Source organism: Pleurodeles waltl, chromosome 6, assembly GCF_031143425.1.
Source record: "Pleurodeles waltl isolate 20211129_DDA chromosome 6, aPleWal1.hap1.20221129, whole genome shotgun sequence".
In the NCBI taxonomy this organism is placed as follows: domain Eukaryota; kingdom Metazoa; phylum Chordata; class Amphibia; order Caudata; family Salamandridae; genus Pleurodeles; species Pleurodeles waltl.
This window is the reverse complement of record NC_090445.1, coordinates 1,109,884,478-1,109,899,747: the sequence shown is the minus strand read 5'-3', so window position 1 is coordinate 1,109,899,747 and position 15,270 is coordinate 1,109,884,478. Positions and strand designations below refer to the sequence as shown.

General features: G+C 49.3%; 1 protein-coding gene across 8 annotated transcripts in view; it reads left to right on the top strand.

Moving 5' to 3' along the window:
* ZBTB48 (zinc finger and BTB domain containing 48) overlaps positions 1-15,270 on the top strand; it is a 203,415-nt gene that overhangs the window by 104,750 nt on the left and 83,395 nt on the right. For all 8 annotated transcript variants that reach the window (XM_069240235.1, XM_069240234.1, XM_069240230.1 and 5 more), the window contains exon 6: positions 6-92. In XM_069240235.1, the coding sequence (XP_069096336.1) occupies positions 6-92 (87 nt within the window). The remainder of the gene's footprint in view (positions 1-5; positions 93-15,270) is intronic.

Genomic DNA, 15,270 nt, shown 5'->3' with positions numbered 1-15,270 from the left:
TTCAGTGTTCCAGCTGTTCTCAGCAGTTCATGAAGAAGAAGGACCACCAGAGCCATATGATAAAGCTGCATGGCGCTCCCAAGCCACACGCGGTAAGAATCAGAACTATTCTGCTTCACTTTCCTAGTGAAGGGCTATGCAGAGTAATGTTTTTCTTGCACTTTTTTGCTAACAGCAGCAAACCCAGTCATTAATTGCACAGACAGGAATTGGGTCTGAGTTTCTCTGGATTGTGAGAGTCACTTTCAGAGGGTCCATACGAGAGGTACCACTGAACTACTTCAAAGAAAATACTGGGTTGTTGGGAAATGTCGTTAAACAATGAAACCATTAAAGTTGTCAGTTATAGCCATCTGCCTAAAAACATCCTTTGGTGTCAAAAATGTACTCAACAGGAAAGGCACTTATCAGGCTGACTATTGACTGGAGCTGAAAATGTTGCTTGGAGAACCAACCCAAAATTCGCAGTTGGGTATGGTACAATGCAAATAATAATGTGCCACTGTCTCAGTATGATTGTGGTTACTAGACAACCAAAAATAGATACTAAAGCAACATGGTGAGGGCAATAAACCAGGTAGACTTCTATCATTGTTAGCAAAACCTGAGTTGTTGAGTTTAAAGATCTTAGTGTTTGTTAGAAATAAGGTCTCTAGTTGGCAGAAGTATGCACCCTGTCCAACTACAGGCCACAATCCTAGTCAGGGTAAGTCACAACACAACCTAAATTATCCTGTGCTCACCCTCTGATAGTTTGCCATAGAGCAGGCTAGCATAACTTAGGAGGAAAGGTGTAAAGTATTTGTGTAATAATTCATACAGTAACACAGTGGAGACACAACAAAAAGACTCCACACCGGGTTACATAAATAGAGAATATTTATCTGACTAAAACAAGACCAAAATGACAAAAAGCCATTGAGTGGAAGTGGAGATATGAATATTTAAAGTTTAAACGTGAAAACAGTGCTTGGAATTCACCTGCAGTCAAAAGGTTATTTGAGATCACGATGGACCGGTACAAATACAAAGTTCAGGCTGACTGCGCTTTATGGAAGGAACGCTACAGAGCCCATGCAGGGTCCGCTGAAATAGTGCCTTTGATGGAGCAAAGTACTGATGCGGAGGCACAATGCCTCTGTATTTTCCACACAGTCAGGTCACTGCATTGTCAGCGGGCTCTGTTGAAGTGAAATTGATGTGTTGCTGTGGGGCCACCGTCATCGGCGAGCTGCGCAGACTGTGGATCCACGGTCATCGGACAGCTGCTGCATCAATGCGATGCACCAATTTGTCTGCGCACTCTGGGCAATGTGTCCATTTTTTGTAGAACTCTGCTGCAGAATCCAATTTTGAGGCCCAGAGCTTGAAGGGGGCACCTCAGTCAAGGGTGATATCCACAGAGAGCAGACTCCAACAGCACCACAAGAATTGTAGGCAGTCTTTGATGTCCCTGAGACAAGCCCTTAGAGATCACTCTTGTGGAAAGGCAGATCCCTTCCATCAGGTCCAGAGAGCACCAGGGCAACAAGCAGAAAAGCAGTCCTTTCAGAAAATCAGTCCAATTGAGTCCTTTGAGCAGCAAAGCAGTTCTTCTGACAGAGGTTCAGTTCCAGGTCCAGAAGTGTCTGATTTGAGGGGGTCAGAAACCCAGTACTTATACCTAAACGTACCTTTGAAGTGGGAGAGGCTTCAAAGCTTGGCCTTGGAATGCACCAGTTCCCTTTCAGCCCAATCCTACCTGCCAGGCTATCTTGGGGGGGGGGGGTTTATCAGTCCTTTGTGTGCGCTCAGGCCACTACCCTTTAAAGTGTAAGGTTGAGCCCCTCCACCCTTCCTCCCCAGGAAGAGTATTTGCAGGTGAATGCAGATGCAGTTGAGTGTCCTGTGTTTGTGGTTGTCTGGATGAAACGTACAAATGTAACTGTTACCCAGGCCAGACGTGTATTGAAGAAAGGCTGAAAGGCACATAGAGCAGTAATAGCAGAGAAATGCCTACTTTCTAAAAGTGGTATTTGTAAAATAGTAATGTTAAATCTGCCTTTACCAGTAAACAGGATTTATTATTACCATTCCAAAGACATGAAACATGAAGTGATTACTCCACTCTAATTAGGAATGACACTTTCGAGTATATTAAGAAATTCCCAGTGCTGACCTATGAGAGGAACAGACTCCACAATAGTGAAAAATAACTTTGAGAGTTTTTCACTGCCAGAAGATGTGAAAATTCAAAGTGCTTGTCGCATCATGTAAATATCTACCTTATATATGTAATAAAAGGGGAGTTTAAGGTTTGGCAAAGGGTTTTAACTGCTAAGTCGAGGTTGCAATAAAACTGTACACACAGGCCTTGCATTGGCAGGCATTATGCATGCTTAAAGGGCCACTTTGTGGGTGGTACAATCAGTGCTGCAGGCCCACTAGTAGATTTTAATATACAGGACCTAGGCACATATAGTGCACTCATTTAGGGACTTAGAGGCAAATTAAATATGCCAATTGGGTAGGAACCAAAGGTACCATGTTTAGGAGAGAGAGTATAAGCACTTTAGCACTGGTCAGCAGTGGTAGCACATGGCAGAAAGTTGTGCACCAGAGCAGGGGGAAAGGACTAAATCAGAAATATAGAGGGAGGCAGGCAAAAAGTTGAGGGAATACCACCCTAAGGCTGTCTGGTCTAACAGTGCTGGCTGCTGTCATTTCAGAGTGGTGCATTCGCAAGCGGAAATCATTTGTTTTTGCTGAATGCTGTTCCCAGCTATATGCTAACGTGCTGATATCCCAGGGAGGGCCCTGGAAGAGTACCGAGTTCTTCATACTACCTAAAGTTAAACTTTCCCAAAGAACCATTCCCATACCTCTGAGATTAGACAAAGAATAGCTTATCTGGTAAACCGCAACACACAAGGCATGGATAGCCATCCAGCAGAATTTTATGCCACATTTATGCATGTTCCAGCCTTGTGATTTGTGGAATTTTATGACTAGATGAAAATCTAAGTATAACACCCAAATTGTGAGATGTTCTTATCCCTGGCACTCCTGAAACCATTTTATGACCCACAAGACCATGTGTCACATAAACCCATCAATGTTTAATACATATTATAAAATATTGGGTAAATTGCTGACAAAACAATTGCTACCTCTTCTCTGACCCTGACCCACCCAGATTAAAGTGGATTTTTTCCAGACAGGAACACTCTCTCAATATTATGCTCATTGTTTTAGGTTTTTGCTGCATCCCCAGAAATCAAGAGTCCATAATGGCCTCCATAGAGGGCATGGCTTGGCAGGCCAACACAGCAGACTGGTGTTAACGTGCTTCTGACCTATGGTACCATCACCCCCCTATTAACTTGAGAGTGATGACTCTCAGATTATCACTCCATCTGGTGGACATAGTGTTGCTGCCTTGAACAGGCGACTCCTTCACAACCTGAAGCTGTGCATAGCTGGTGATTGCCGATAAGGGAGACAGCCCCCACTCAGCCCCAACCCTGAACTACCATGTAATCCCAAAGTGAGCAAGAAGCAGACCAGTTCACAGTTTGGTGGCTGTGGCTTTGGTCCCGAACTCTTGGGTCCACACGGAGAAGAATGACCCAACAACCGGCTAATCTGGATCGCAGTAACAAAAGGAGCCACCACTTGCCCACTTTAGAGACGGGTCTCAGGTTCGAGGGTTGAGCAGCCACCCGGATGGCTGTTGCGGTCCCTAACCTGGGTACAAGGGGCTGTCGCAGTCCCAGCTCTGTGCCACCCTGTCCCTGTGTGAGAGGCTGCCCCAGCGAGAAACACCACTGCAGACATGCAAATGGTGTTGCGCAGCTGAGCTACGCTGAAAAAAAAACTGACGATGGGAGAGCGGCTCCATGACACAGCTAATTCTGGACCTGTTCCTGAGCAACCCCAGTGGCTCGAGAGCAACTTCTGCATGGCTGGACCAGATAACCAGAATGGGGTGAACCAGCTCAGCTTGAGCAAGGACCATGTCTCTGCAAGTATGTGCAATTATAAGTTTACTTCAGGAAATGACTGCTGATCCCAAGTGTGACTGAGGATTGGTTGGAAAACCAACACCCTGTGCGTTTACATGCTAACCAGTAAAGTGACTGCTGGTGAAACCCCAAGAAATACACCACTGGGTGTAAGTCCCAACTCGTCCCACCCTTTTCTCTCATCCTACACCACTACGTGGCCTGGAAAGCAAAATGAAGACTGAGATCCATGTTTGGAGGAACTCACTGGACTCACTCTTGGGATATTTGTGGGTTAAATTAGACTGTCACCTATGAATGGAACAGATTATAGCCCGCCAGCTTGTTTTGTTGATGAGGAGAGTTCCTTCCCACCTCTGGCCACTCCCCTGACTTTGCGGGGCCCAAGCCCCACGCCTTGGATCTCAGCATAATAACCCTGTGTGTAGGTCCGATAGTGAACATTTAGGCCTAGAATGAAGGGTAAGGGTTGAGGTAACAGAGACTTGCAGCTACACTGATGCCCATGCCTTGGGCTGACTGGCTCTAAACACCTGCACCAGTTGCTGAGGGCCACTCACATGACTCTTCAAAGGTGGGGAAAGGTAAAGACCACCCAGCCGTTACACAACACCACAAAATGGACAAATATACCAAACCTTCCCAGTGTACCAGGGCACAGAGAACCCTAACCCCAAAGGCACAACCCCTCTCCTACCCGCGCAGGTGAGGGAGAGTTGAGGTGTGAATTGGCTAACACATCTTCCACTAATGTAGTCCCAAAGGTCATCCAAGTAACTAGGGCTTCACTGGAGGGAAAAATCATACTGGTCCGCTTAGGTACATCCCTGTTTAGCAAGGACCTCCACAATGTCATTGAACAAGATCCTTGAGGTGGAGAGTGGCATGTCCTTGACAGAAAACACACATCAGCACTTAAAACTGTAGTCTCTGCTCACTAAATCGGCAAAGCAGTGGTGAGGACTAGGTCTAAGTATGAGATAAGGGACAGTTTGCTAGAAACGTTTTTTTGTGTTGTGGGAATCTAACCGGGATCAGATGTGACAGATCCTGAACAATTCATCATACCGCCAAAGGCTTTCTTCTGTGCCACTTCATCATGTGGCTACTTAATTAAATGGACCCTGATGTAGCACTCCCTATGGCACACCAAACAAGATTGGTTTTCTTTTACTTTTACTGGGGTGGTGATGTTCTCAGATTGGTATTTGGTTCAAGAACAAAGGTGATCTTTCTGGGCAGTTAACTAGAAACTGCATGTTAAGCAGTTAGAACACCTCCTGCTGTACCCTTCAGAGCTAAGCCAACTTTGGGGGAAGTGGCACTTATTTGAGACCCCTGACTGAACCTGGAACTGGATGGAAGAGAGGAAAGTCCGATTTCTCCTGGCGAAATGCGATATTGTACTTTGCTGGTGCCCTGACCGGGCACCACCCTTCATATGTGCCTGTTAGGAATAATTGAGTGGGTTTTTACACAACTTGCAGCCCACAATCAAGGTAATACACAGCCAGATACTAAAAGAAATAGGGTCTATGGTGGGATTACTTCAGATAGCTACAAGGGCAAATGTGTGAAGGTCTGATATCTTTAATAAATTATGTGGCCACTTTTCTGTGTATTACTACTCTCTTTAGGCTTACTTGCCCACATGTTACTGTTTGACTGTATCACTGCCTTGTGTGTTACGTGTTGAAAAAAATAAATAGGAAGCATTTGCAATGCAATAGGTCTTGCATTTGCTTGAGTTAGAGCTATTGGCATTTTAAATTCATAACTGGACTTTTCTTGCCACATAAATTGGTCAACCTTGCCTCATAATTTAATCTTTTCCTGCAGTATAATTCCAGTGGCCCTGCATATAACTAAAGCACTTCCATTTACCTTCTTTCTCTATCTGGAGCAAAAATGCAAATGTTGCCATTTAGTATCCCAATTTAAATCTGACATGCTAATTCCAGTAGCATACCACTTTTACCACCCAACCATCAGAGTTGCTGGCTCGCAAACACAATTCCCTAAAAAAGATATAAGACAGCCACAGAGAAGAAATAAACTAGAAGGGTCACCTAAACATATCAAGTATTCAAACAGTCAAAGTATAATAAGGGTGTTAAGTTGGCCTTATTCATGGTCATTAGTCTAGTAAGGAGAGATTATTAAAACATGTGATAAAGGTTTATATGATAATTGTACAAGTAACTTTTAGCATTAGACTGCAATGCTCAAAACAGCCTCAGAGGGCACCATAACAAGGATATGATTTGTAAGACACCTGGTCATGTAACCATATTGTTAGCCCCTAACGAGCATAACCCCATGAAAAATCAGGAGAAAGTAATGCAGTATGCCCATATACTTAGCACCTAGAGGGCGTTTTTAGAGATAGCAGGCCTACTGCAATGACCTTACTAACAAGGCCTTCAAAACAAAACTTCTCCCATCAGTAAAACAACATTTCTAGCCATAAGAAAGCTTAAAAGACACTGAATGGTTGAAGGGGTTAATATTTTGGGGTCCCCACTAACATAGTGTGAGGACCCAGAGATGATGTAGATAGAGCGTTTTGAAGGTGGTTCCATTGTCCTATGACCACCACAGGCTGAGTTATGAACAAAAAACGTTTTGTAAAAGTAGTACCCTGCAAAGCATTATATGATTAGTTTTTATGCTGAAAATATTATAGTATGTTGACTGCAATGCTCAGAACCGCCCCTAGAGGACAGTACAATAAAAACAGCATTTGGAAGAAACATGGTTAGTAACCACACAGTCAGCCCTTAGAGAGCACAACCACATGAAAAATGAATGGGAGAAAGTAATGCAGTGTAACCATATATTTAACCCCTAGAAGGTGTAGTGGATTACACATTTTCAAGACTAGTAGGCTTATTGCAATGATTTTACGAACAAGGCCCAGAAAACATAACTTCTCCCAGTTGTAAAACAAAAGTTCCCTCCATGAGAGTGCTTAAAAAGATAATGAATGGTGCTAGGGATTATTATTTTGGAGTCCCCACTAACCTAGTGTGGGGACCCATAGATGACGTGAGAGTGCTTAAAAAGGTAATGAATGGTGCTAGGGGTTATTATTTTGGAGTCCCCACTAACATAGTGTGGGGACCCAGAGATGACGTGGACATAAAGAGCACATTATGGTCAATGTTTTGAAGGTGGTCTTATTGTCCTAGGACCACCACAGGCCGAGTTATGAGCAAAACATTTTGTTAAAGTAATGCTCTGCAAAGAATTATTGGGCAACATTCCTAGCCACAAACATTTTAGTATGTTGATATTCATGTAACCATACAGTCAACCCATAGAGAGCATAACCACATGAAAAAAGGGTGGGAGAAAGTAATGCAGTGTAACTTCACTCAGCTGTAAAACAAAAGTTCCAGCCATGAGAGAGCTTAAAAAGATAATGAATGGTGGTAGAGGTTAATATTTTGGAGTCCCCACTAACATAGTGTGGGGAACCAAAGATGATATAGAAAGAAAGCATTTGTGGTTAATGTTTTAAAGGTGGTCACATTGTCCTAGGGCTACCACAGGCTGAGTTATGAGCAAAAATGTTTTGTAAAAGTAAAGCCCTGGAAAGCATTATGGGGCAAGTTTCTGTTCCACTAATATTTTAGTATGATGAAATGACTGTAATGGTTAGCATAGTCCCTATAGGACACCACAATGAAAAGAGCATTTCTAAGAAACATGGTCATGTAACTATGTAGCTAGTTCCTAGAGGGCATAACCACACAAAAATAGTATTAAAAAATGCAGTGCAACCTACACATTTTCAGGGAAACAAGCCCCTTAAAACATCAGCTATTCCCAGCTGTAAAACAACAAATCCAGCCACAAGAGTGCTTAAGGACACTGAATGGTGGGAGGGGTTATTATTTTGAGGTCCCTACTAACCTAGTGTAGAGACCCAGAGATGATGTAGACAGAGTATGTCGTGCTAAACATTTTGTAGGTGGTCCCAGTGTACTAGGACCACCCTAGACTGAGTTATGAGCAAAAATGTATTGTGAAAATAATGCCCTGCAAAGCATTAAGGGGAAAAGCTTCCCGAGTTCAGTGACTATTATAGCATTGTCTCTCCTGCTGTGCCGGGAGAGCTGGTTTCGCTTGAAGGATTTCTGTTTTACTGAAGGCATTAACCGATTTTTAAGCATTTTAAGGGGAGAGCCACAAAAAATATGCCTCTGATTAGGTAACTGTGAACAATGTGACCAGCGCTCCAATACCACCGATTGAGTTCACACTGTTGTGCCTGTTCACGCTGAGCACCATGGCCCCCTTGCATCACAAAGGGGAGAGACAAAATAAAAAAATGGTTCCCCACAGTGAAGTATATTGGCAATCGTGCAATAATCCATGTAACAGGGGCAGTCTACAAGGCCTGACAAAAACAACCTCAAGGCAGGACAAACGTAAAGCATTTACTAATGACATCTAGTGATCTTTGGAAGGTAAGCCCAGGAATGAATTAAAGTAATGGGTGTGAGATGGGCATGGGTAAAAGCCCACAATATTTACAACAGGTCAAAGCGCATGCGCGCTCAACCTTAAAAAGCAGTGGCCTCCATAGGTATGGAGAAACCATTTGACACAGTTTGGTTGAATATTATTTTGCAGCACTGGAGAAATTAGGGATCAGTACCGAAAGGCTACCTTGTAGAACTCCTTCTTAAAGCACACACTCCGACAAGAAAATTTTATTTCAATCTCGTGGATGGGCTGAGGAGCACCAGATAGGTGTGTCCTCTGTCTCCGATCCTGTTTCTGATAGCTGTGGAAGATCGAGAGCTCTGCAGGATTGAAGCGGCCCATAATCAACACTCAATATCATTATACACTGAGAGCATACTATTGTATCTCCAGGAAACCTAAGCCAACCATGACACAACATTGGCCATCTTAGAGCAGCACGGCACAGTATCAAAGTTAAAGGTAAATTGGGAGAAATGTTGCTCTTTTTCCAATAAGACCTGTCACTGATGGGGAAGCAGGTGATTTTTCCCAATGTGGTATTCCAAAGGGAAGTGAACAGGTTCTGATACTTCCGGGTCTATCTTGACGAAGAACCTGTTGTCTCCGGCAAAATACACGAAGCTCTATCCGGTCTTCGGAGGCCTCCTTCTATGTGGAAGTAACGTCCAATATCACACTACTATTGCATGCCGAAAGGAGAATTTGTGTAGTTCTTCGTACAATGTACTTTGTTAATTACTGATGATTGTTTCGGACAGGTACAGAAGTCAGTCAGACGTGGATTTAGGCTATTGAGGCAGTCTGAAGGGATCATCTAGGATCTGCCTCTTGCTATTATGAGCTGACTTACAGTTAGCTCAGCCCCTTGTGACGTCCACTGGCATCTTAAACTGGCATGTGATTACAACTTCTGTCACGCTACTATTCCATGCTGAGTGGAGAATATGTGTATATCATTGCAAGGTGCACTTTTTTTGCTAACTGATGTTTATTTCCATAGCTACACAAGGCAATTCAAATGAGGACTTTGACTATTTAGGCAGTGTGGAGAGGAGAGTTTTTGTAACACCTCTTTTTAGGTCGTGCGCGGGTTGATTCTGGAGTTCTAAACCGGTGTGCTGCCACATAGAAGTCTACATTTTTCTAATCCAGGTTTTTTTTTATAGAGCCTGTTGCTAGACTTGAGTTATCTTTTGGGATGCCTAAAAATGCTGTGCTTCTCGGATTATAATTCGCAATGAGGTAGAATTCAAAATATTGTCCCAAATACAGTGACTGACAAATCTAAACCAAACGTTTTTGATACAAAATAGGCTTGGATACCATAATTCACATTTTCTGTCTGCACTCAGGAGGGTTGCATTCTTCATTCCTAATCGTGAATGTAAACAGCAGATTAGCATTTTATATTCCCATACAAATATCTGTTTGTCTTTTTACATTCATAATATAAATCTACCGGTTTCATTTTATTTACAACTCTAGAAGCCAAAATGTCATATTATATGGAAAACATTGCCTGATTACTGATACATGTTACATTTGTTGGTAACCTTGCAGATTGACTAGCAATGTGCTTTCCTAATTCATTGTTAAAATGGTGCATCTAAAGTTTGTAACAGTCATTTTGGGATAACTTAAGTTTGCAAGTGAGCCATCTATAAGCAGCTGGTGCTCTTTGAATTCAGTACCTCTACTATTAGAATGTAGCATGAGTTGACTAGAATTTTTAAACAAATACCACATATATGGTTCGCTGTTGGTTCTTGTAAAATTAGTCTCCCTACTAACTGCTATTACAGTCTTGTGTAGAAATATTGCTGAGTTGACACGTCTGAAGTATAATGGTGTGCCTCACTTTTTAGATTATGGCATTATTTGTCCTTATGCTGTACTCTGTTTTCAAAAAACCTGCTCCAAAGACGTTGTAAAAGGGGTGCTTCTATTTTGCTAAGGCCTGGTTTTAATGGAATGTCACTTTTCTACTGGCTATTTACAATTATTTGATGCCTGCCTGCAGGCCCTGCCCCACCCACCCACCCTTTGCCTGCCTGCCGGCCCTGCCCCACCCACCCACCCTTTGCCTGCCTGCCGGCCCTGCCCCACCCACCCACCCTTTGCCTGCCTGCCGGCCCTGCCCCACCCACCCACCCTTTGCCTGCCTGCCGGCCCTGCCCCACCCAACCACCCTTTGCCTGCCTGCCGGCCCTGCCCCGCCCACCCACCCACCCTTTGCCTGCCGGCCCTGCCCCGCCCACCCACCCACCCTTTGCCTGCAGGCCCTGCCCCACCCACCCACCCACCCTTTGCCTGCAGGCCCTGCCCCACCCACCCACCCACCCTTTGCCTGCAGGCCCTGCCCCACCCACCCACCCACCCTTTGCCTGCCGGCCCTGCCCCACCCACCCACCCTTTGCCTGCCGGCCCTGCCCCACCCACCCACCCTTTGCCTGCCGGCCCTGCCCCACCCACCCACCCTTTGCCTGCCGGCCCTGCCCCACCAACCCACCCTTTGCCTGCCGGCCCTGCCCCACCCACCCACCCTTTGCCTGCCGGCCCTGCCCCACCCACCCACCCTTTGCCTGCCGGCCCTGCCCCACCCACCCACCCTTTGCCTGCCGGCCCTGCCCCACCCACCCACCCTTTGCCTGCCGGCCCTGCCCCACCCCACCCACCCACCCTTTGCCTGCCGGCCCTGCCCCACCCCACCCACCCACCTTTTGCCTGCCGGCCCTGCCCCACCCCACCCACCCACCCTTTGCCTGCCGGCCCTGCCCCACCCCACCCACCCACCCTTTGCCTGCCGGCCCTGCCCCACCCCACCCACCCACCCTTTGCCTGCCGGCCCTGCCCCACCCCACCCACCCACCCTTTGCCTGCCGGGCCTGCCCCACCCCACCCACCCTTTGCCTGCCTGCCGGCCCTGCCCCACCCACCCACCCACCCTTTGCCTGCCTGCCGGCCCTGCCCCACCCACCCACCCACCCTTTGCCTGCCTGCCGGCCCTGCCCCACCCACCCACCCACCCTTTGCATGCAGGCCCTGCCCCACCCACCCACCCACCCTTTGCCTGCCGGCCCTGCCCCACCCACCCACCCACCCACCCTTTGCCTGCCGGCCCTGCCCCACCCCACCCACCCACCCACCCTTTGCCTGCCGGCCCTGCCCCGCCCCGCCCCACCCACCCTTTGCCTGCCGGCCCCGCCCCGCATTGCCTGCCGGCCCCGCCCCGCCCCACCCACCCACCCTTTGCCTGCCGGCCCCGCCCCGCCCCACCCACCCTTTGCCTGCCGGCCCCGCCCCACCCACCCGCCCTTTGCCTGCCGGCCCTGCCCCACCCACCCACCCTTTGCCTGCCGGCCCTGCCCCACCCACCCACCCTTTGCCTGCCGGCCCTGCCCCACCCACCCACCCACCCTTTGCCTGCCGGCCCTGCCCCACCCACCCACCCACCCACCCACCCTTTGCCTGCCGGCCCTGCCACACCCACCCACCCACCCTTTGCCTGCCGGCCCTGCCACACCCACCCACCCACCCTTTGCCTGCCGGCCCTGCCACACCCACCCACCCACCCTTTGCCTGCCTGCCGGCCCTGCCCCACCCAACCTTTGCCTGCCTGCCGGCCCTGCCCCACCCACCCTTTGCCTGCCGGCCCCGCCCCACCCACCCACCCACCCTTTGCCTGCCGGCCCCGCCCCAGCCACCCACCCACCCTTTGCCTGCCGGCCCCGCCCCAGCCACCCACCCACCCTTTGCCTGCCGGCCCCGCCCCAGCCACCCACCCACCCTTTGCCTGCCGGCCCTGCCCCACCCACCCACCCTTTGCCTGCCGGCCCCGCCCCACCCACCCACCCTTTGCCTGCCGGCCCCGCCCCACCCACCCACCCTTTGCCTGCCGGCCCCACCCCACCCACCCACCGACCCACCCTTTGCCTGCCGGCCCCACCCACCCTTTGCCTGCCGGCCCTGCCCCACCCACCCACCCTTTGCCTGCCGGCCCTGCCCCACCCACCCACCCTTTGCCTGCCTGCCGGCCCTGCAACCACCCACCCACCCTTTGCCTGCCTGCCGGCCCTGCCCCACCCACCCACCCTTTGCCTGCCTGCAGGCCCTGCCCCACCCACCCACCCTTTGCCTGCCGGCCCTGCCCCACACAACCACCCACCCACCCTTTGCCTGCCGGCCCTGCCCCAATTTGCCTGCCGGCCCTGCCCCACCCACCCACCCACCCTTTGCCTGCCGGCCCTGCCCCACCCACCCACCCACCCTTTGCCTGCCGGCCCTGCCCCACCCACCCACCCACCCTTTGCCTGCCGGCCCTGCCCCACCCACCCACCCACCCTTTGCCTGCCGGCCCTGCCCCACCCACCCACCCACCCTTTGCCTGCCGGCCCTGCCCCACCCACCCACCCACCCTTTGCCTGCCGGCCCTGCCCCACCTACCCACCCTTTGCCTGCCTGCCGGCCCTGCCCTACCCACCCACCCTTTGCCTGCCTGCCGGCCCTGCCCTGCCCTACCCACCCACCCTTTGCCTGCCTGCCGGCCCTGCCCTGCCCTACCCACCCACCCACCCTTTGCCTGCCTGCCGGCCCTGCCCTGCCCTACCCACCCACCCTTTGCCTGCCTACCTGCCCTGCCCCACCCACCCACCCTTTGCCTGCCTACCTGCCCTGCCCCACCCACCCACCCTTTGCCTGCCTACCTGCATTTGCCTGCCTACCTGCCCCACCCACCCACCCTTTGCCTGCCTACCTGCCCTACCCACCCACCCACCCTTTGCCTGCCGGCCCTGCCCCACCCACCCACCCTTTGCCTGCCGGCCCTGCCCCACCCACCCACCCTTTGCCTGCCGGCCCTGCCCCACCCACCCACCAGCCCACCCTTTGTCTGCTTACCCTGCCCCTTCCATCTGGGCCTTGTCTGCCTGCCTGCCTGCCCCTCTGGCCCTCCCTTTGTGTGCCTGCCCCTCCCACCTGCCCTTTGTCTGCCTTCCCTGCCCCTCTGGCCCGCCCTTTGTCTGCCTGCCCGGCACCTCCCGCCCAACTTTTGTCGCTGTGCCCGGCACTTCCCGCCTGCCCGCCACCACCTCTGATCCACCATTTGTCTGCTTCCACACCCTTCCCATCCCCCCCTTTGTCTGCTTCCCCACCCTTTGACTGTTTCCACACCCCCTCCCGCAAACTCACTGTCTGCTTCCCCCACCCCCTCCTGCCCACCCTCTGTCATCTTACAACCCTTTCCGCCCACCTTCCACTCTCGGCTTGCAGCCCCATCTGCCCACTCTCCACTGTCATCTTACAACCACATACCCTATATCCTGCCTTTTGTCAGCATGCTTCTCTTCTTCTTCTTCTTCTTGTTCTTCTTGTTCTTCTTGTTCTTCTTGTTCTTCTTGTTCTTGTTCTTGTTCTTGTTCTTGTTCTTGTTCTTGTTCTTGTTCTTCTTCTTCTTCTTCTTCTTCTTCTTCTTCTTGTTCTTCTTCTTGTTCTTCTTCTTCTTCTGGATTGGTAAAGCGGGCAATCAGCCACGGGCCAGTGGGCCGGTGCCTAAGTGCCAGCAAGGGGCTGCTTTTTTGGGGGACTCTGTTAACTGTGCTTCCTATTGTCCTCTGCAGCCGCCGCCATTCCCCCATGTCCAGGTGATTGACTATCCTGCATGCCGGCCCCAAAAGACAAACATAACTTTTTGTTTCGAGATTGGGGCAAGGATGTGGGGGCTTGCAGAGTGCACAAAGGCTGAAAGTCATCCCTGGAAGGCAAGGTCAGGTGTTGTGGCCATTTTCACTTCGATCTGGCTGGTCCAAATTTCATGAAGTAATTTACCCAGCATATGCATTTTTTTTTTTTTTGCATACATGGCAGAGAGAACCCTGGTTTGTCTAGTCAGATTTAATTCTGCAAAAGTTAGCAGGGACGGTTTGTGTACCTGCTGCAAATCACAACGTGTAGTTTGCAGATCAGATTTGTATTTTATGTAGAAAGGTCAGTGGGTTACTACTTCAAAGTCATTTTGTTATTTGCAGCTCTTTAGTTATAATCAGGGCTGCTGGAATTATGCAGCTTGGGAGGGCCAAATAATGCGGCAGGGTTGACTAAATTTTGGGGCAAGAACAGAAAATTATTCAACGTTTGTCATGGTATTACTTAATTATTTTATTACTTTAAAACATTGTAACCCAGTCTGGACAAATGTTTCACCTCATTAGTATCAGTTTAACAATCAAATACAGCAATTAACAAAAGGATGATGACCAGTCAACATTTAAGAAGGGCTTTCCAATGCGCAGGAACACGTGTCAACAAGTTTTTGGTAACTTTTAAACCGACTGAGCTACAAACAATTTTTTCCTTAAAGTCTCAATATTATGTAGTAGATGGAGGATTAAGTGACAAACGCGGAAAATCCATAATTACATGGAAAATGCTGTAGCAGCTGAATCACATGGTTCCAATGGCCCTAGCTATAATCTTTCTACTGTAGCATAGTGAGCTATGAAACAGCATCAAGGAGCTGCATGCAAACTTATTGCATTTTTAATCAATCTTTGTTTCTATATTGCTAAAATGGGTTCTTTGGATGGTAATAAAGGGCCTGATTTAGATCTTAGCAGATGGATTTCTCTGTCACAAACATGATGGATATCCTGTCCACCTTATTACGATCTCCATAGAATATGATGGGATCGTAATAAAGTGGATGGTAGCCTCCATGCAGCTCCTCCATTCAAGGGCAGCCCCTGTCTGTCTGAACTCTGACCCCGGTCAGGAG